The sequence below is a fragment of the Mustelus asterias genome, chromosome 29 (assembly GCF_964213995.1).
Source record: "Mustelus asterias chromosome 29, sMusAst1.hap1.1, whole genome shotgun sequence".
NCBI classification, from domain to species: Eukaryota; Metazoa; Chordata; class Chondrichthyes; order Carcharhiniformes; family Triakidae; genus Mustelus; species Mustelus asterias.
Genome location: NC_135829.1, coordinates 8,270,444 through 8,290,408, shown reverse-complemented (window position 1 = coordinate 8,290,408; position 19,965 = coordinate 8,270,444). Strand labels below are relative to the sequence as shown.

The 19,965-nt window shown below is 49.0% G+C and overlaps 1 protein-coding gene across 1 annotated transcript in view; it reads left to right on the top strand.

Annotated features, from left to right (window-relative positions):
* The window catches only part of LOC144480529 (sorbitol dehydrogenase-like), a 51,563-nt gene extending 33,620 nt beyond the window's left edge, over positions 1-17,943 (top strand). Inside the window, exons 7-11 of the mRNA XM_078200093.1 lie at positions 6,043-6,161; positions 9,602-9,667; positions 11,123-11,304; positions 15,363-15,484; positions 16,707-17,943. Of these exons, the coding sequence (XP_078056219.1) occupies positions 6,043-6,161; positions 9,602-9,667; positions 11,123-11,304; positions 15,363-15,484; positions 16,707-16,872 (655 nt within the window). The 3' untranslated portion in view covers positions 16,873-17,943. The remainder of the gene's footprint in view (positions 1-6,042; positions 6,162-9,601; positions 9,668-11,122; positions 11,305-15,362; positions 15,485-16,706) is intronic.
* The last annotated feature ends 2,022 nt before the right edge of the window (positions 17,944-19,965 follow it).

Here is a 19,965-nt window from a genome sequence, read left to right as displayed (position 1 = left end):
CGTGCCGCCCCGGGTCCCTGGCACTGCTTCAATTACTTTTACAACTGGGCAGCACGGTGGTACAGTGGTTAGCACTGCTGCCTCCTCGCACCAAGGAGGCCATTAACATTGCAATGAAGTTACTGTGAAAATCCGCCAGTCGCCTCACTCCGGCGCCTGTTCGGGTACACTGAGGGAGAATTTAGCACGGCCAATGCACCCTAACCAGCATGGACTGTGGGAGGAAACCGGAGCACCCGGAGGAAACCCACGCAGACACGGGGAGAACTTTCAAACTCCACACAGACAGTGGCCCAAGCCGGGGATCGAACCCAGCTCTTTGGCGCTGTGAGGCAGCAGTGCTAATCACTGTGCCACCGTGCCGCCCCTCCTTGCTCATAGCCATCCGGGTACAAGTCCAACTTGTTTGCCCGAGGGATACTTTTGGCAGGTGACCTTGCAGAGGAGGTAGGGTCAAGCTGTCGTAGCGCCAGTATCTTGAATCTGCTCCTTGCCGGCATGAGTCCAAATTTGGAAAATTCACCCCCTCAGCCTATTTTGGATTTAACCGTAGAATATCCAATCATGCTGGAAATCTGTTTAAAAAAATAAACTGCAGCTAGCCTCTCCAGGAGACCAGAATTTCCAGAAAGAAAAGCATCGTGTAAATGAGGAGGTTGTGTCGGACAAAGTTCATCTTTAGCATCAACTTACACAACTTTAGTTAGGCCTCATTTTAGAATATAGTGTTCAATTCTGGTCGCCACACTACCGGAAGGATGTGGATGCTTTGGAGAGGGTACAGAAGAGATTTACCAGGATGTTGCCTGATCTGGAGGGCATTAGCTATGAGGAGAGGTTGGAGAAACCTGGTTTGTTCTCACTGGAATGACGAAGGTTGAGGGGTGATTTGATAGAAGTCTACAAGATTATGAGTGGCATGGACAGAGTGGATAGTCAGATGCTCTTTCCTAGGGTAGGAAAGTCAAGTACTCGGGGACATGGGTTTAAGGTGTGTGGGGAAAAGTTTAGAGGAGATGTGCGAGGCAAGTCTTTTTTACACAGAGGGTGGTGAATGTCTGGAACGCGCTGCCCGGGGAGGTGGTGGGAGCAGGTACGATAGCGGCATTTAAGGGGCAACTAGACAAATACATGAATAGGATGGGAATGGAAGGATATGAACTCTGTAAGGGCATACGGTTTTAGTTTAGGCAGGCATCATGATCAGCACAGGCTTGGAGGGCCGAAGGGCCTGTTCCTGTGCTGTACTGTTCTTTGTTCTTTGCTCAGATACACTCATTTGGTTACATTCCTAGTAGAATTATAACAGTCGCCTGGGTCCAAAAAGTACAGGACATGTTGTACTGAAAACTGCATAGTCTCACGTAGCTTTTTCCAAATGTCACAGTCAGTGCCGTTCGTCCAAAGTTATTTGATTTGAATTGAAACAGACTCTGCAAAAGCCTATCAGAGTATTTTGTACTCGGTTGGTTCATTTGTGGGCGGCACGGTGGCACAGTGGTTAGCACTGATGCCTCACAGCGCCAGGGACCCGGGTTCAATTCCCGGCTTGGGTTCACTGTGTGGAGTTTGCACTTTCTCCCCGTGTCTGTGTGGGTTTCCTCCGGGTGCTCCGGTTTCCTCCCACAGTCTGAAAGACGTGCTGGTTAGGGTGCATTGACCCGAACAGGCGCCGGACTGTGGCGACTAGGGGAATTTCACAGTGACTTCATTGCAGTGTTAATGTAAACCTTATTTGTGACTAATACACAAACTTTTAAACTTTACTTTGAATTTCTGATTGACATTTGGAGGGTGACATAATGTCATGGAAACATAGAAACTGGAAGCAGGAGGAGGCCATTGGGCCCTTCAAGCCTGCTCCGCTGTTCATTATGATCATGGCTGATCATCAAATTCAATATCCTGATCCCCCTTCCCCCATATCCCTCGATCCCTTTAGCCCCAAGAGCTGTATCTAATTTCTTCTCAAAATCACAACGTTTTGGCCTCAACTACTTCCTGTGGTAGTGAATTCCACACATTCTCCTCACCTCAGTCCTATAAGGTTTACCCCTTAGCCTCAGACTATGACCCCTCTAGTTCTGGACTCCCCCACCACTGGAAGCATAGGCCGGAGTTTTACCGACCCGCCCGCCACGGGAATCGGAGCACGGGAAGGTCCGTTGACCTTGGGTGGGGTTTTACGTTGCGGGACGAGCGAGACCGTAAAACCCCGCCCATTATTTCTGAACTCTCGCTCTCCTAAACTCCAACAAACACAATCCCAACCGGCTTAGTCTCTCTTGCTGTCCCACACCGCCAGGGATCCGAGTTCAATCCCCGGCTTGGGTCACTGTTTGCACGCTCTCCCCGTATCTGCGTGTGTTTCCTCCGAGCGCTCCGGTTTCCTCCCACAGTCCAAACATGTGCGGGTTAGGTTGATTGGCCGTGCTAAATTGCTCCTTAGTGTTTGGGTGATATCAGGGAGATTAGTAAATATGTGGGGTTACAGGGATAGGGCCTGGGTGGGATTGTTGTCGGTGCAGACTCAGTGGGCCGAATGGCCTCCTTCTGCATTGTAGGGATTCTATTCTATTCCATGACTCTCCACATACGACAGACCTGCCCATCCCAGGAATCAGCCTGGTAAACCTTTGCTGTACTCCCTCTATAGCAAGAACATCCCTCCTCAGATAAGGACACCAAAACAGCCCAGAATAAATGCCTTTGGATTAGCAGAAGTAAACTGTGGCCTCTCCATTCTGCCCTTCAGTTGAAAGCGATCATGTCTCAGACCATATTTGTTAGAAATTTGGGCGGGATTTTATGTAACAAATTCTAAGTGCTCAACAAGCGAGAAAGCGGGAGAGTTTCAGACTCATTTTTTGGGCGAGTTTTTAAAAAAAGCAATCTTATGGCACTGAGTCAAAAAAAAGTGCCAGGATGTGATTCTTGCCAGTAGGGGGAAAGGCGGAGCCTAATCTCGCTGGGATTTATTATTGTCACATGTATTAGCATACAGTGAATAGTATTGTTTCTTGCGCACTATATAGATAAAACATGCCGTTCATAGAGAAGGAAAGGAGAGAGTGCAGGATGTAGAGTTACAGTCATAGCTAGGGTGCAGAGAAAGATCAACTTAATGCAAGGTAGGTCCATTCAAAAGTCTGACAGCAGCAGGGAAGAAGCTGTTCTTGAGTCGGTTGGTACGTGACCTCAGACTTTTGTATCCTTTTCCCAACGGAAGAAGGTGGAAGAGAGAATGTCCGGGGTGCGTGGGGTCCTTAATTATGCTGGCTGCTTTGCCAAGGCAGCAGGAAGTGTAGACAGAGTCAATGGATGGGAGGCCAGCAGAAGCCAGCTGCTGAACTCTAGGGGCGCTACTGAGGGATGGAGGGTGAAATTCCGGGCGCGGTACTGACTTTATTTGCCTCTTGCCCGATCTTACCGGTTCGCCTTGCCGATCGACCAGAGAAACAAACTGGTCAGATCGCCCTCAGCGGGTCATAGAATCCCTACAGTGCAGAAGGAGGCCATTCGGCCCATCGAGTCTGCACCGACTCATCCAATCTCATCCAGGCCCCATTCCCGTAACCCCACATATCTACCCTGCTAATCCCCTTGACACTAGGGTCAATTTGGCATGGCCATCTAACCAGCACGTCTTTCGGACTGTGGGAGGAAACCGGAGCACCCGGAGGAAACCCACGCAGATACAGGTAGAACGTGCACAGACAGTGACCCAAGCCGGGAATTGAACCCATGTTCCTGGCTCGGTGAGGCAGCAATGCTTTTTTATCCATTCATAGGACATGGGCATCACTGGCTGGGCCAGCATTTATTGCCCATCCCTAGTTGCCCTTGAACTGAGTGTCTCGCTCGGTCATTTGAGGGCCGTTGAGAGTCAACCACATTGCTGTGGCTCTGGAGTCACATGTAGGCCAGACCAGGTAAGGACGGCAGATTTCCTTTCCAAAAGGGACATAAATGAACCAGATGGGGTTTTTCCACAATCGACAATGGTTTCATGGTCATCATTAGATTCTTAATTCCAGATTTTTTTATTGAATTCAAATTCCGCCATCTGGCGTGGCGGGATTCGAACCCAGGTCCCGAGAGCATTAGCTGAGTTTCTGGATTAATAGTCTCGCGATAATGCCACTAGGCCACCGCCTCCGCTGACCACCGCAGATACTGGGGATCTATCTTGAGAAAAATGCAATTTGTGCTTAACCTAGTAGCTTGGCTTTATTATTAATTGCGGTAAGAATATATTAGCTAGCTTTCTTTCCCTCACAACTTGCCCTTGATTTTCATAGTTCTGATGGGACAAATCAGTCGTCAAGGTATGGAAGGAGAAAGCTTTCTTCTCCCTCCCTATTAGAATACTGTGAGAGGCTTTCAGACGGCCCATTTCAATTCAAAGTGAACAAGCGTGAGTTGTGCCACTCCAAAGTTCATTTTTAAGCCAGTCCGTTTGAGGTTACGTGAGACTCTGCAGTTTTCAGTACAACATGTTCTGTACTTTTGGACCCAGGCGACTGTTTTGTTTCCACAAGGAATGTAACCAGATGAGTGCATCTGAGTAGATGCTAAAAAGGAACTCCTGTCCTACATAATCTCCTGGTTGACGTGACGGTTGGGTGTGAATTCTATTACTTTGCCAAGCCAGTTGGGCTAGATAAGCCATCTTTCCCAATGTAGAAACTCCAAGGCTATAGTTATTCTTGAGCTTGGCAAGGAAAGAACCTGAATTTGTATAATGCCTCTCGTGACCTCAGGGTATCTCCATGTTCACAGCCAAAGGGTGTTGTAATGTAGCAATCAATTGGCACACAGCGACAAAGAGCAGCGTGATTAAAGTTTATTTATTGGTGTCGCAATTAGGCCTCCATTAACACTGCAATGAAGTCACTGTGAAAATCCCCCAGTCGCCACACTCCTGTTCGGGTACACTGAGGGAGAATTTAGCATGGCCAATGCGCCCTAACCAGCACGTCTTTCAGACTGTGGGAGGAAACCAGAGCAAACCCACGCAGACACGGGGAGAACGTGCAGACCCCACACAGACGGTGGCCCAAGCCGGGAATCAAACCCGGGTCCCTGGCACTGTGAGGCAGCAGTGCTAACCACTGTGTCACTGTGCTGTAAGAAGTTTAACAACACCAGGTTAAAGTCCAACAGGTTTGTTTGGTAGCAAAAGCCACAAGCTTTCAGAGCGCTGCTCCTTCAACAAGATCACCTGATGGTCCATCCGGTCCACCGTCCACCCCCCCCCCCCCCCCCCCCCCCCCGCTCCCTCCAGCTATGATTCCCATGGCGGGCAGGACAAGAAAACTCCCCTCATGTGGATGAAGATTGTCCTCTGCAAGAAAAAGGGACCTGTCCAGGCATTGTGCCTTTTTTTGAATTAAGCAAGAGCATGGGGCAGTATTTCCACAGTCTATGGCAGTGCCTCATAGACACATAACATAGAAGATAGATAGATGGCGGCACGGTAGCGCAGTGGCTAGCACTCACAGCGCCTGGGACCCGGGTTCGATTCCCGGCTTGGGTCACTGTCTGTGCGGAGTTTTAACATTCTCCCCGTGTCTGCTTGGGTTTCCTCCGGGTGCTCCGGTTTCCTCCCACAGTCCAAAGATATGCAGGTTAGGTGGATTGGCAGCTAGGGTAAATGTATGGGGATGGGGTCTGGGTGGGATTGTTGTCGGTGCAGACTCGATGGGCTGAATGGCCTCTTTCTGCACTGTAGGATTCTATGATTCCATGATTCTATAGGAGCAGGGGGAGGTCATTCGGTCCTTCGAGCCTGCTCCGCCATTCATCACGATCCTGCTTTCTCCCCATAACTTTTGATCCCATTCGCCTCAACCAATCAGAGATGATGAGCTAACCAATCAGCACCCGCTTCCCGTGCAGTGTTAATTGTTGCTCCCTTTGAAATTTGCTATTCTTCAGTCTGTCCTGATGTGTGCAGGATGGAAAACTTTGACAACATGCCTCTTGTTTTCGGATTAGTCTGGAAGAGTTAGTTTTTCTGGTTTTTCTTTCTTGTTTCAGGCTCCCCGAGTCTGTGAGCTTTGAGGAAGGTGCGATGATTGAGCCCCTCTCTGTTGCAATTCACGCCTGTCGTAGAGGAGGGGTAACAATCGGCAGCAAGGTCTTCATATTAGGGGCAGGTAGGTGCCACACCGTATAAATTACTATCAGCAGCGGCTAAATGTGTACCTGAATTCCTTTTGCTCCATTTCCCATTTTTGAGGGTGGCACAGTGGTTCAATTCCGGCCTCGGGTCACTGTCTGTGTGGTGTCTGCACGTTCTCCCCGTGTCTGCGTGGGTTTCCTCCGGGTGCTCCGGTTTCCTCCCACAGTCTAAAGATGTGCGGGTTAGGTGGATTGGCCATGCTAAATTGCCCCCTAGTGTCCAAAGGTGTTCAGGTTAGGTGGATTGGCCATGCTAAATTGCCCCCTAGTGTCCAAAGATGTGCAGGTTAGGTGGATTAGCCAGGCTAAATTGCCCCCTAGTGTCCAAAAATGTGCAGGTTAGGTGGATTAGCCATGCTAAATTGCCCCCTAATGTATAAGATGTGCAGGTTAGGTGGATTGGCCATGATAAATTACCCCTTAGTGTCCAAAGATGTGCAGGTTAGGTGGATTGGCCATGCTAAATTACCCCTTAGTGTCCAAAGATGTGCAGGTTAGGTGGATTGGCCATGCTAAATACACAGGGTTATGGCGTGGGGGTGTGTCTGGGTAAGATGCTCTTTTGGAGAATTGGTGCAGACTCGATGGGTGAATGGCCTCCTTCTGCACTGTCAGAATTTGATGGTTCTCACTGCCATTTACCTAACAGTTTTGGTCTTCATATCAGTAGATTTCTTGAAATCATTATTCATTCACTGAGTGGCTAGGCCATTTCAGAGGGCATTAAAGAGTCAACCCCATTGACTCTGGATCTGAAGTCAAATGTAGGCCAGATCAGATAAGCATGGCAGATTTCCTCCTTAGTGACTGGAGCTCCGGCCTACAACAGGACCGTCGGTAGCCCCACACCTCCTCTCTTTGGAAGATTCAGACTTTTAAAGTTGAATTCAAATTTTCCCCATGGTGGGATTTGAACGGTGGCGCTGCTGTCTCACAGCACCAGGGATCCACGTTCAATTCCGTCCTTGGGTGACTGTCTTTGGAATCTTCCAAAGAGAGGAGGCGTGGGGCTACCGACGATCCTGTTGTAGGCCGGAGCTTCAGTCACATCCACAAGGTTCTGTCTAGTGTTGTTGGTCACCTGTCCCCGATATCTCCATCAGACCATGAGATATAGGAGCAGAATTAGGCCATTCGGCCCATTTGAGTCTGCTCCGCCATTCAATCATGGCTGATAAGTTTCTCAACCCCATTCTCCTGCCTTTTCCCGTAACCTTTGGATCCCCTTGCCAATCAAGAGTCTATCTATCTCTGTCTTAAGTACACTCAATGACCTGCCCTCTACAGCCTTCTGCGGCAATGAATTCCACAGATTCACCACCCTCTGGCTGAAGAAATTCCTCCTCATCTCGGTTCTTCCTCACCTCTTTACTCTGAGGCTGTGTCCTCGAATCCTAGTCTCTCCGACCAATGGAAACATCTTCCCCGCGTCCACTCTATCCAGGCCTTTCAGTATTCTGTAAGTTTCAATGAGATCCCCCCTTCATCCTTCTAAACTCCATCAAGTACAGACCCAGAGTCCTTAAACTCTCCTCATACATCAAGCTTTTCATTCCTGGGGTCATTCTCGTGAACCTTTGGACCCTCTCCAAGGCCAGCACATCCTTCCTTAGATACGGGGCCCAAAATTGCTCACAATACTCCAAATGTGGTCTGACCAGAGCCTTATACAGCCTCAGCAGTACATCCCTGTTTTTGTATTCTAGTTCTCTCGACCTGAATGCTAACATTGCATTTGCCTTCCTAACTGCCGACTCAACCTGCCAGTTAACCTGATGAGAATCCTGAACTAGGAATCTAGAAATCTCCCAAAGAGAGGAGACGTGAGGCTCTCGACAACTCTGCAGCTGTAGGCCAAGGCTCCTTGTGCCAAAGCTCCAACATTTCCTTGTGTGTGTGTTTTGTCTTACAATGCCCCAGGGAATGTTTTATTACTTCTATAGAGACTAATATAAGTCATTGTTGTAGTGAAGAACAAAAGTAAAAATCTACACCTGGGACCTGGGATTCTCCAGTCCCACTGAGCGCCGGATTTTCCGTTCTCGCTGGTAGCAGGCGGGAATGGAGTTTAAAATCAATTAAATAAAAGTGGAATATAAAGCTAGTCTTAGGAATAGTGACTATGAAAATATCATTGATTGTTGTAAAAACCCATCTGGTTCACTACTGTCCTTTAGGGAAGGAAATCTGCCATCCTTACCCGGTCTGGCCTACATGTGACTCCAGAGCCATAGCAACGTGGTCGACTCTTAAACGTTCTCGGAAATGGCCCTCGCAATAAACTCAGTTCAAGGGCAAATAGGGATGGGCAACAAATGCTGGCCTTGCCCGGATCCCATGAAGGAATAAGGCCGGAATCTTACCACCATTCACACTAGCGGGATTTTCCTGTCCCGCTGCAGTGAACGGAGATTTGGCTGGCCGCCAGATTCTCCAACCTCGCTGCAGCGGGACCGTGACGTGAACAGCTGGTAAGATCGCGCCCTTACATATTTAAAAATGTGTGGGATGGTAGTTTCTCATCCAACAAGAATCCCAGTGAGTATTTGCAGGATTTTAGTCAAACCTATTCAGTAATTCCTTGCAAATTCCCCTCTAGTGCAGCATGGTGGCATAGCAGTTAGTACTGCTGCCTCATAGCACCAGGGACCTGGGTTCGATTCCCAGCTCGGGTCACTGTCTGTGTGGAGCTTGCACATTCTCCCCGTGTCTGCGTGGGTTTCCTCCGGGTGCTCCGGTTTCCTCCCACACTCTGAAAGACGTGCTGGTTAGGTGGATTGGCCCTGCTAAATTGTCCGTTAGTGTTCCAAGATGTGTGGGCTAAGTCGATTATCAGGGTAAATGAGTGGGATTGTGGGGATAGGACACCCGGTGGGCCTGGGTAAGATGCTCTGTTGGAGAGTCGGGGCAGACTCGACGGGGGGCGAGTGGCCACCTTCTGCACTGTAGGAATTCTACAGCCGGAATTTTACCGTCCCGCCTGCCACGGGAATCGAGTGAGCGAGGGGCAGACCATGGAAAGGTTTGTTGACCTAGGCCGGGGCTTTACGGTTTCGGGATGAGCGAGGTCCTAAACACAGCCCCATGAGTTGACGTGTGGGTTAGGGTGGATTGGCCGTGCTAAATTCTCCCTCAATGTACCCGAACAGGCGCCGGAGTGTGGCAACAAGGGGATTTTCACAGTAACTTCATTGTAATGTAAGCCTGCTTGTGATACTAATAAATAAACTTTAAAACTCACGCATATTTTAAGAGCAGGAGAACTGTGTTTGCCAAGGAATTAAGAGTGTCACACCCCAGTTATCAAATGTCTCTCCTGTAGGCGAGGCCTAACACCGGGGAAGTTTACCCTGTCAATTTTTTTTCCCAACCCTGCCAAGTGTTTTTCTAATGAACAATCACTTTTATGCTTAAGGGCCAATCGGGCTTGTGAACCTGCTCGTTTCCAAGTCCATGGGAGCATCTCAGATTGTGATCTGCGGTAAGTTGTTAGTTTTGTGTGTGTCTCGCTCTCTCTCTCTCTGAATTTTAAATACAAAGGAAAATCTGCTGCATCCAGAATCAATGCACTGTTCATCTGTCATGGATTATTGTCAGATTTCAAAACACAGACACTGGATCAAACATTTCACATAGAATAGAATACCTACAGTGCAGAGGGAGGCCATTCGGCCCATCGAGTCTGCACCGACAACAGTCCCACCCAAACCCTATCCCTGTAACCCTACTGATTTACCCTGCTAACCCCCTTGACACTAAGGGGCAATTTAGCATGGCCAATCCACCTAACCTGCACATCTTTGGACACTAAGGGGCAATTTAGCATGGCCAATCCACCTAACCTGCACATCTTTGGACATTAAGGGGTAATTTAGTAGGGCCAATCCACCGAACCTGTACATCTTTGAACACTAAGGGGCAATTTAGCATGGCCAATCCACCTAACCTACACATCTTTAGACACTAAGGGGCAATTTAGCATGGCCAATCCACCTAACCTGCCCATCTTTGAACACTAAGGGGTAATTTAGCATGGCCAATTCATCTAACCTACACATCTTTGGACACTAAGGGGTAATTAAGCATGGCCAATTCATCTAACCTACACATCTTTGGACACTAAGGGGTAATTAAGCATGTCCAATCCACCTAACCTGCACATCTTTGAACACTAGGGGGCAATTTAGCATGGCCAATCCACCTAACCTACAAAACATTGTATCTTGCTCTATGATATTACGCACTTGTTTCCATTTTTCTCCAGCGATTTCTCGCACTTCTTCATTATGCTTCCTGTCTGGGTAGGATATGCGAAACCTCTATGTCCACAACTCAAACAATTCAGCTGATCAATAGTCTGTTTGTTAGTTGTCCATATCGCCAGGGTACCAAACATAGATGTTAAAAGCGTTCCTTTCCTAAGACTGGGCTTCGGTATATTTGATGTTCATTCTAGCACAGCTCCATCTTTATTTGCCGACAGTATTACTAAAATCGTACATGTTACCGGAGAAGATGGAGGGGCAACCTGATTGAGGTGTTCAAGATTATGAGGGGCATGGACAGGGTGGATAGAGAGCAGCTGTTCCCCTTAGTTGAAGGATCAGTTAGGACGGGACACAAGATAAAAGGTGAGGGGTGGGAGGTTTAGGGGGGATTTGAGGAAAGCATTTTTACCCAGAGGGTGGTGAGGGTCTGGATTGCGCTTCCTGGGAGGGTGGTGGAGGCGGGACGCCTCACATCCTTTAAGAAGTACCTGGATGAGCACTTGGCACGCCATAACATTCAAGGCTATGGGCCAAGTGCTGGCAAGTGGGATTAGGTGGGCAGGTTGGGGCCTTTCATGCGTCGGTGCAGACTTGATGGGCCGAAGGGCCTCTTCTGCACTGTAATGTTCTGTGATACTACAAGTGTGACCCGGATCCCCCTGTTTCAGATATGTCCGTGGCTCGGCTGGAGAAAGCTAAGCAGATGGGAGCCAGTTTCACCGTTGCGGTCGAGAGAGACATGAGTGCCAAGGAGCTGAGCCAGAAAGTGAAGCAGGTTCTCGGTGGAGCGATGCCCGATGTATCCATCGACTGCACTGGAGCAGAGTTGTGTGTACAGGCTGGAGTCTTTGTGAGTATGGAAGGCGCACAGCTCATACCCGAGTGGCAATCGTACAATAGACTCAAAAGGCGGGATTTTCCAACCGCGTTCACTCCGAAGTCGGAAAATCCCGCTCGAGGTCCCTGGACCTGTGCGTGGTCCTTGACCCGCCGGCTACAATTCCCATGGCGGGCCGGACGGGAAAATTCAGCTCATAGAATCCCGAAAGTGCAGAAGGAGACCATTCAGCCCATCGAGCCTGCACCCATAACCCAGGCCCCATCCCCGTAACCCCATTTATTAATCCTGCTCGTCCCCCAGACACTATGGAGCAATTAATCATGGCCAATCCACCTAACCTGCACATCTTTGGATGCTAAGGGGCAATTTAGCATGGCCTATCCAGCTAACCTGCACATCTTTGGATGCTAAGGGGCAATTTAGCATGGCCAATCCAGCTAACCTGCACATCTTTGGATGCTAAGGGGCAATTTAGCATGGCCAATCCACCTAACCTACACATCTTTGGATATTAAGGAGCAAATTAGCGTGGCCAATCCAACTTACCTGCACGTCTTTCGGACTGTGGGAGGAAATCGGAGCACCCGGAGAAAGTCCACACAGACACGGGGAGAATGTGCAGACTCCGCACAGACAGTGACCCGACGCCGGGAATTGAACCCGGGCCCCTTGTGTTGTGAGGCAGCAGTGCTAACCACTGTGCCGCCCCAAAGTATGATAGTTGGGTACCTATGTACTTTTAATCGAACTAATTGAATACAAGGAGGCAGGCTGTCAATAATTAACAGGCCAATTAGGGGCCATTTTATGGACCACGATGGGGATGGGACAATGTACAGGGGGGCTGTCAAATTTTTACAAATCCTTTTATGGAACCTGGGCACCAATGGTTGCGCCAGTCTTTGTTGGCCATCCCTAATTGCCCTGGTTCAAGTGGCTTGCTAGGCCTCAGAGGGCAGTTAAGAGTCAACCACATTGCTGTGGATCTGGAGTCACATGTAGGCCAGACCAGGTAAGGACGGCAGATTTCCTTCCCTAAAGGAGCATTGGTGAACCAGGTGGGTTTTTCCAACAATCGATGGTCACCATTACTGAAGCTTAGCCTTTAATGTATTGAATCTAAATTCCACCGAGGGTTCGAACTCTTGTCCCCGGAGCATTAGTCTGGGTATCTGGATTACGAGCCCAGTGACATTACCACTGTGCCACCATCTCCGCACGATGGAGCGGTGTCCTCTGAGCAGCGGAGGAGGTTAGGCGTGGGGTCACCAGTCTAAATATCCCTAAGAGGGGGCTACTGTCAGTGAAGGCAATCTGAATCTGCGCCCCCCACCCCCATGCCCTCCCTGGGTTTTCCCTCTGACCCTTGAACTTTAACTTATCTTGCCCAGCTCGCTAAGGGTTCCATCCTCCCCCTGCACCTTTCCCGGTGGCTTCAGTGCAATTAGGAATCCGCCTGTGGTAAAATTGGCCATCGCGTTTCCGCTGTTGGCAAGAGGGGACTTGTCACCCACTTTACACCCATTCGTTGGCATCCCAACATCCCTTGTAAAGAGGACGACATTGACGGCGAGGGGCGAGGAATGTCCAAAATGGCGAGAGATGCAACTTCCGAACCTTGCGGCCCCACCGGTATTCGCACGGAAGGCGAACGCAGGCTCAAAATCGTTCCCCCCCCCCTCTCCCAAACTGCATCTCTTTCCCACAGATGCTGTCAGACCTGCCGAGATTTTCCAACATTTTCTGTTTTTGTTTGAGTACAGATTTGTTTTCATGAGATGGGCGCCACCAGCAAGGTTTATTTGCCACTCAGCCCAAGAATCGGAACAGGGTTAGGACACAGAAGGAGACCATTCGTCCCTTTCTATCCAGGCTTGCTCTCTGCAAGAGAAATTCACTCATCCCATCCCCCCCCCCCACTCCCCCACTCCCCGTAGTCTTGAACATATTTTTTTCTGATTCTCCAGGCGGCACGGTAGCACAGTGGTTAGCACTGCTGCTTCACAGCTCCAAGGACCTGGGTTCAATTCCCGGCTTGGGTCACTGTCTGTGTGGAGTTTGCACATTTTCCTCGTGTCTGCCTGGGTTTTCTCCGGGTGCTCCGGTTTCCTCCCACAGTCCAAAGATGTGGGGGTTAGGTTGATTGGCCATGCTAAAATTGCCCCTTAGTGTCCTGGGATGCGTAGATTAGAGGGATTAGTGGGTAAATATGTAGGGATATGGGGGTAGGGCCTGGGTGGGATTGTGGTCGGTGCAGACTTGATGGGCCGAATGGCCTCTTTCTGTACTGTAGGGTTTCTAAGCCTACCTGAGTTTGACAGCTGAGGAGAGCCATTGACTCAAGGTGACTTCCTGTTTCTGGTCTGCCATTTTGTATTAACCATATTACTGATTACACAGTGTATGTCTTTTGATTTGATTTAATTTATTATTGTCACATGTATTGGGATATAGTGGAAAGTATTGTTCCTTGCGCAGTAGACAGACAAGCATACCATACCGTTCATAGAGTACATAGGTGAGAAGGAAAGGGGAGGGTGCAGAATATAGTGTTACAGTTTATTATTGTCACATGTATTGGGATACAGTGAAAAGTATTGTTTCTTGTGCTAAACAAAGCATACCATTCATAGAGTACACAGGTGAGAAGGATAGGAGAGTGTGCAGAATGTAGTGTTACAGTTCGGGCACAGCTCAGGCATAGAGAAAGATCAGCTTAATATAAGGTAGGTACATTCAAAAGTCTGATGGCAGCAGGAGAGAAGCTGTTCTTGAGTAGGTTGGTACGTGACCTCAGACTGTTGTATCTTTTTCCCAACGGAAGAAGGTGGAAGAGAGAATGTCCAGGGTGCGTGGGGTCCTTGGTTATGAATCATAGAATCCTACTGTACAGAAGGAGGCCATTCGGCCCATCGAGTCTGCACCAACCACTATCCCACCCAGGCCCTTTCCCATAGCCCCATGTATTTATCCTAGCTAGTTCCCCCGACACTAAGGGGCAATTTATCGTGGCCAATCCACCTAACCCGCACATCTTTGGTCTGTGGGAGGAAACCAGAGCACCCGGAGGAAACCCACGCAGATGCGGGGAGAACCTGCAGCCTCCACACAGTGACCCAAGCCGGGAATTGAATCCGGGTCCCTGGTGTTGTGAGGCAGCAGTGCTAATCACTGTGCCACCGTGCCGCTCTACACTGGCTGCTTTTCCCATGGAGTGGGAAGTGTAGACGGAGTCAAATGATGGGAGGCTGGTTTGCGTGATGGATTGGGCTATGTTCACGACCCTTTGTAGTTTCTTGCAGTCTTGGTCAGAGCAGGGGCCATACCAAGCTGTGATACATCCGGAAAGGATGGTTTCTATGGTGCATCTGTAATGGTCCCTGTATAATCTGCTATATTATTCAATCAATGCGAGAGAGTAGTTACGTATTCTTGTAACTGTCCTCTATCGTGAATTTAATTGAGGGTTAAGGGGAGAATGGGGATGAGAATCATATCAGCCATGATTGAATGGCGGAGCAGTATCAATGGGCTGAATGGCCTAATTCATAGAATCCCTACAGTGCAAAAGGAGACAATTTGGCCCATCAAGTCTGCACCGACCACATCCCACCCAGGCCCTATTCTCGTTACCCCACATATTTACCCTGTTAATCCCCTGATACTAAGGGTCAACTTAGCACGGCCAATCCACCTGATCCGCAGCAGATCTTTGGACTGTGGGAGGAAACCGGAGCACCCGGAGGAAACCCACACAGACACGGGGAAAATGTGCAAACTCCACACAGACAGTGACCCGACGCTGGAATCGAACCCGGGTCCCTGGCGCTATGAGGCAGCTGTGCTAACCACTGTGCCACCGTGACGCCCAAATTCTGCTCCTATATCTTATGATCTAAATATCAAAAAGCTGAATTTGCAATTGACTGATGGTGACATCTTGACTAATGAGTTCCTTAACAATGATTGCAGAATCCTTTTTGGGAAGTATTTGGACAAATGAATTTCAACGTCCAACCAAAATTTTGAATGTCGTTCATCGCACATATTTTATATTTTATTCTCAGGCTACCAAGTCCGGAGGTGTGTTGGTTCTTGTCGGTATGGGCAAACCTACAGCAAGTATTCCCATTCTAGATGTGACGATACGCGAGATTGATGTGCGAGGGGTTTTCAGATACTGTAACACGTAAGCACCAAGGAAAATGAAACATACTTTTTCAACCTTATTGGCAAAAAAAAGCCCCTGGGTTCATTTAGTCAACCGTCATAACTTGAGAAATCCTAATTGCACGTAATCAATGACAACACAAGAACGCAAGAAATAGAAGCAAGAGGGCCTACCAGGCCCTCCAAGCCTGACCCACCATACAATACCATCATGGCTGATCTATAGTGGGTGGCACAGTGGTTAGCACTGCTGCTTCACAGCGCCAGGGACATCTTTGGACATTAAGGGGCAATTTCGCATGGCCAATCCACCTAACCTGCACACCTTTGGAGTGTGGGAGGAAACCAGAGCATGTTCGGGTGCACTGAGGGAGAATTTAGCATGGCCAATGCACCTAGCCAGCACGTCTTTCAGACTGTGGAAGGAAACCGGAGCACCCGGAGGAAACCCACACAGACACGGGGAGAACGTGCAAATTCCACAGTCACCCGAGGCTGGAATTGAAAAGTTTATTTATTAGTGTCACAAGTAAGGCTTATATTAACACTGCAGTGAAGTTACTGTGAAAATCCCCTAGTCGCGCCACACTGGTGCCTGTTCGGGTACACTGAGGGAGAATTTAGCACGGCCGATGCACCTAACTAGCAGATCTTTCAGACTGTGGGAGGAGACTGGAGCACCTGGAGCAAACCCACACAGACATGGGGAGAACGTGCAAACCCCACACAGACAGTGACCCAAGGCTGATATTGAAAAGTAAAATAAAGTTTATTTATTAGTCACAAGTAGGCTTACATTAAACTTCAATGAAGTTACTGTGAAAATCCCCTAGTCGCCACATTCTAGCGCCTGTTCGGGTACACTGAGGGAGAATTTAGCACGGCCAATGTACCCTAACCAGCACGTCTTTCGGACTGTGGGAGGAAACCGGAGCACCCGAGGAAACTCACACAGACACGGGGAGAACGTGCAAACTCCACACAGAAAAAGCCGGGAATCGAACCCGGGTCCCTGGCGCTGTGAGGCCGTAGTGCTAACCACTGTGCCACTGTGCCGCCCCCAAATCTCCCCGGGTCCTGGCACTGTGAGGCCGCAGTGCTAACCACTGTGCCATCATGCTGCCGCTAAATCCCCCCTCATCCTTCTGCAAAGAACATAATGGTGTAAACATTATTGCGTGAATAAGTGCAATTATACTCTGTTCTCTTCCCCCTTCCCTCCCTCGTTCCCGTTGATTCAGGTGGCCTGTAGCGATTGACATGTTGGCTTCAAAGAGGATTGACGTGAAACCACTGGTCACCCATCGCTTCCCCCTGGAAGAGGCTCTCGAAGCGTTTAAAACCACTGAGAAAGGGGCGGGAATCAAAGTGATGCTGAAGTGTGACCCAAGCAACCAGAATCCCTGAGAGATTGTCTTTTATAAATTGCCTCCAGTGTGGTAACGGTTTAGTGCCCGCTGGGATCATTGCGAGTGCGCAATCAGCGCTGTTAGTTAGCGAGCTGCCCGAGTTCCCTTGCTTTTATCTCAGGGTTCCTTTTTTGTTTTGGTATCAAGTCGATTTTGTTAATGTTGTGGTGCCGTGGCAACCCTGAATGCTGCCTAAGGTGACAGGCACATATTTAACGGAAAGGTGTTGGTGGACTTTGACATCAATGTGAGTGGAATTCACTGTGGGGGGGTGGGGTGGGGGGGGAAGGAGGTGGGGTGGGGGGTGTTGGGTTGGGGGGTGGGGGAGTGGGTAACAATTGTACCAAAAAAAATTCTAAGTCCCGAACGAGCGTGAAAATGGGAGAAATTCGCGCCGTTTTTTTTTCTGGGCGACTTAAAAATCGACCCTTCCCCGACTTAGTCAAAGAAATCTTACCAAACCCGGAATCGTGTTGGGACCTCTCTCCTCCCCCCGCCCCGGTGAGGCCACAGCAGCCCAGATGATAGTGTCCCCCAGGCTCACTTGAATATTACAATCAGCCTCACGCCCGTCTCGGGCGATCTCGCTGGATATCCGGTGCCGGTGAGGTCGCGAGAGGCGAGAAATCGGGCGCCAACCGGATTTCTTGACCCTCTCACGGACTTAACCCCCCCCTCCCTCTCCCTCCCCATTGGCCGGCAGGACGCAATGGTAAGGTCACACCCCCCCCCCTACCTCCCCATGGTGTTTGTTAATGTCACCTGATCACAAGAACAACTTAAAGACTTTCTTCCTCTTGTATGTTCCCCACCAACCCCACATCCCACACTAGTCCTTGCACTAATTAGCCCCAAATGTTTAACCTCAGTGGTTTTAATCTTCTGAAATGTGATACAAGAGACAACATACAATACTTGAATACCGCGCACTGTGATACACGCATGGAACTTTTGATTGGGGTAAATATTGAGGCTGCTTTAACAATGTACCAATTAATGAATAGCAAAATCATGTACCGCACTGGAGGATTAAATTAAGAGAATAAAGATAATGATGAATGATCTTGGACACTCGCCTCTCTGGCTTTAATCCTCAATCGCAATATACTTTCCTCCATTATACCCTCCCTATTAACATACAACTTGATGAAGGGGCAGTGCCCTGAAAGCTCGTGCTACCAAATAAACCTGTTGGACTTTAACCTGGTGTTGTGAGGCTTCTTACTGTGCTTACCCCAGTCCAACGCCGGCATCTCCACATTAACATACAACACCGACAGATGTGAAAATCATTGGCTGCTCCATCAAGCCTGCACTACATTCTTGACAGCTGGATCATCATAACAGGTGATTGTCATCTGCGGGGAGAGAATAGAGCCAACGTTTCGAGTCTGGATGACGCTTCGTCAGAGCGGTGTCCTGTTGTGATGAGTAAGAAGTCTCACAACACCAGATTAAAGTCCAACAGGTTTATTTGGCAGTACAAGCCACAAGCTTTCAGAGCGCTGCTCCTTCACCAGGGAGTTGTGTAACCCTAACCCTAAAGACTTGATTACCTGTAAAGACTTCCAACCATTATCTTGTAAATTGAGTTTGTGTCTTTATATGCCCTGTTTGTGAACACAACTCCCCACTCACCTGATTATGAAGGGTATAGATAGGGTGAACAGTGGGAAACTTTTCCCAGGCAGGAGGTGACGATCACGAGGGGTCACGGGCTCAAGGTGAGAGGGGTGAGGTATAACTCAGTTTTCAGAGGGACGTTTTTTTACACAGAGAGTGGTGGGGGCCTGGAATGCGCTGCCAGGTAGGGTGGTGGAGGCAGACACACTGGCATCGTTTAAGACTTACCTGGATAGTCACATGAGCAGCCTGGGAATGGAGGGATACAATTGAATGGTCTAGTTGGACCAATGAGCAGCACAGGCTTGGAGGGCCGAAGGGCCTGTTTCCTGTGCTGTACTGTTCTTTGTTCTTTGAAACTTACAGAATCAAAGAATTTGTTAGTGTGAATAAAGGATCACTGTTCCGAAACTTATTCTGTAGCTTCCATGTGATTTAGTCCAGCATAACATAGAGGAGGCCATTTGGCCCTTTGAGCCTGCTCCGCCATTCATTATGATCATGGCTGATCACCCAACTCAATAGCCTGATCTTGCCTTCTCCTACATCCTTTGATTCCCTTTGCCTCAATCCCCCAGACACTAAATTGCCCCTTAGTGTCAGGGGGATTAGCTAGGGTAAATGCCTAGGGTTATGTGGATAGGGCCTGGGTGGAATTGTGGTTGGTGCAGACTCGATGGGCCGAATGGCCTTCGGCACTGTAGGATTCTATGATTCTTATGGTCTTAAACCTAACAGATTGACAATGTGTTGCAGAATGGTCCTCCAAGTAATTTTATTTCATTTATTTGTGGGACATGGGTGTCGCTGGCTGGCCAGCATTTATTGCCCATCCCTAGTTGCCCGAGGGCAGTTGAGAGTCAACCACATTGCTGTGGCTCTGGAGTCACATGTAGCCCAGACCAGGTAAGGATGGCAGATTTCCTTCCCTAAAGGACATGAGTGAACCAGATGGGTTTTTCCTGACAATCGACAATGGTTTCATGGTCATCAGTAGATTCTTAATTCCAGATTCAATTTTTTACTGAATTCAAATTCCACCATCTGCCGTGGCGGGATTCGAACCCGGGTCCCCAGAACATTAGCTGAGTTTCTGGATTAAATAGTCCAGCAATAATACCACGCGGCCATCGGCTCCCTCAGGTATGCAGGTTGTAAGGTCGTCACCTTGTGGTTGTCGCTGCGGGGACTCACTGAGACAGTGGGGCAAATTTTCCTGTTCCGCCCCCCACGGGAATCGTAGTGGGCAAGGGGCGGTCCCATGGAAAGATCCGTTGACCTCAGGTGGGATTTTCCAGTTTCAGGGCAAGCGCGGCTGGAAAATCCCTCCCAGTGAAGGAAGAACTGTCATCGCAATGTGATTGGGTTAGAAGGCTCCAGCTCTCTGCTGACCTCTGGTGGCAGCCGTATTACGGCAGGAACACCGGTGATCTCGTTGAAAAATATAAAATCCTGGAGGAGGCTGACT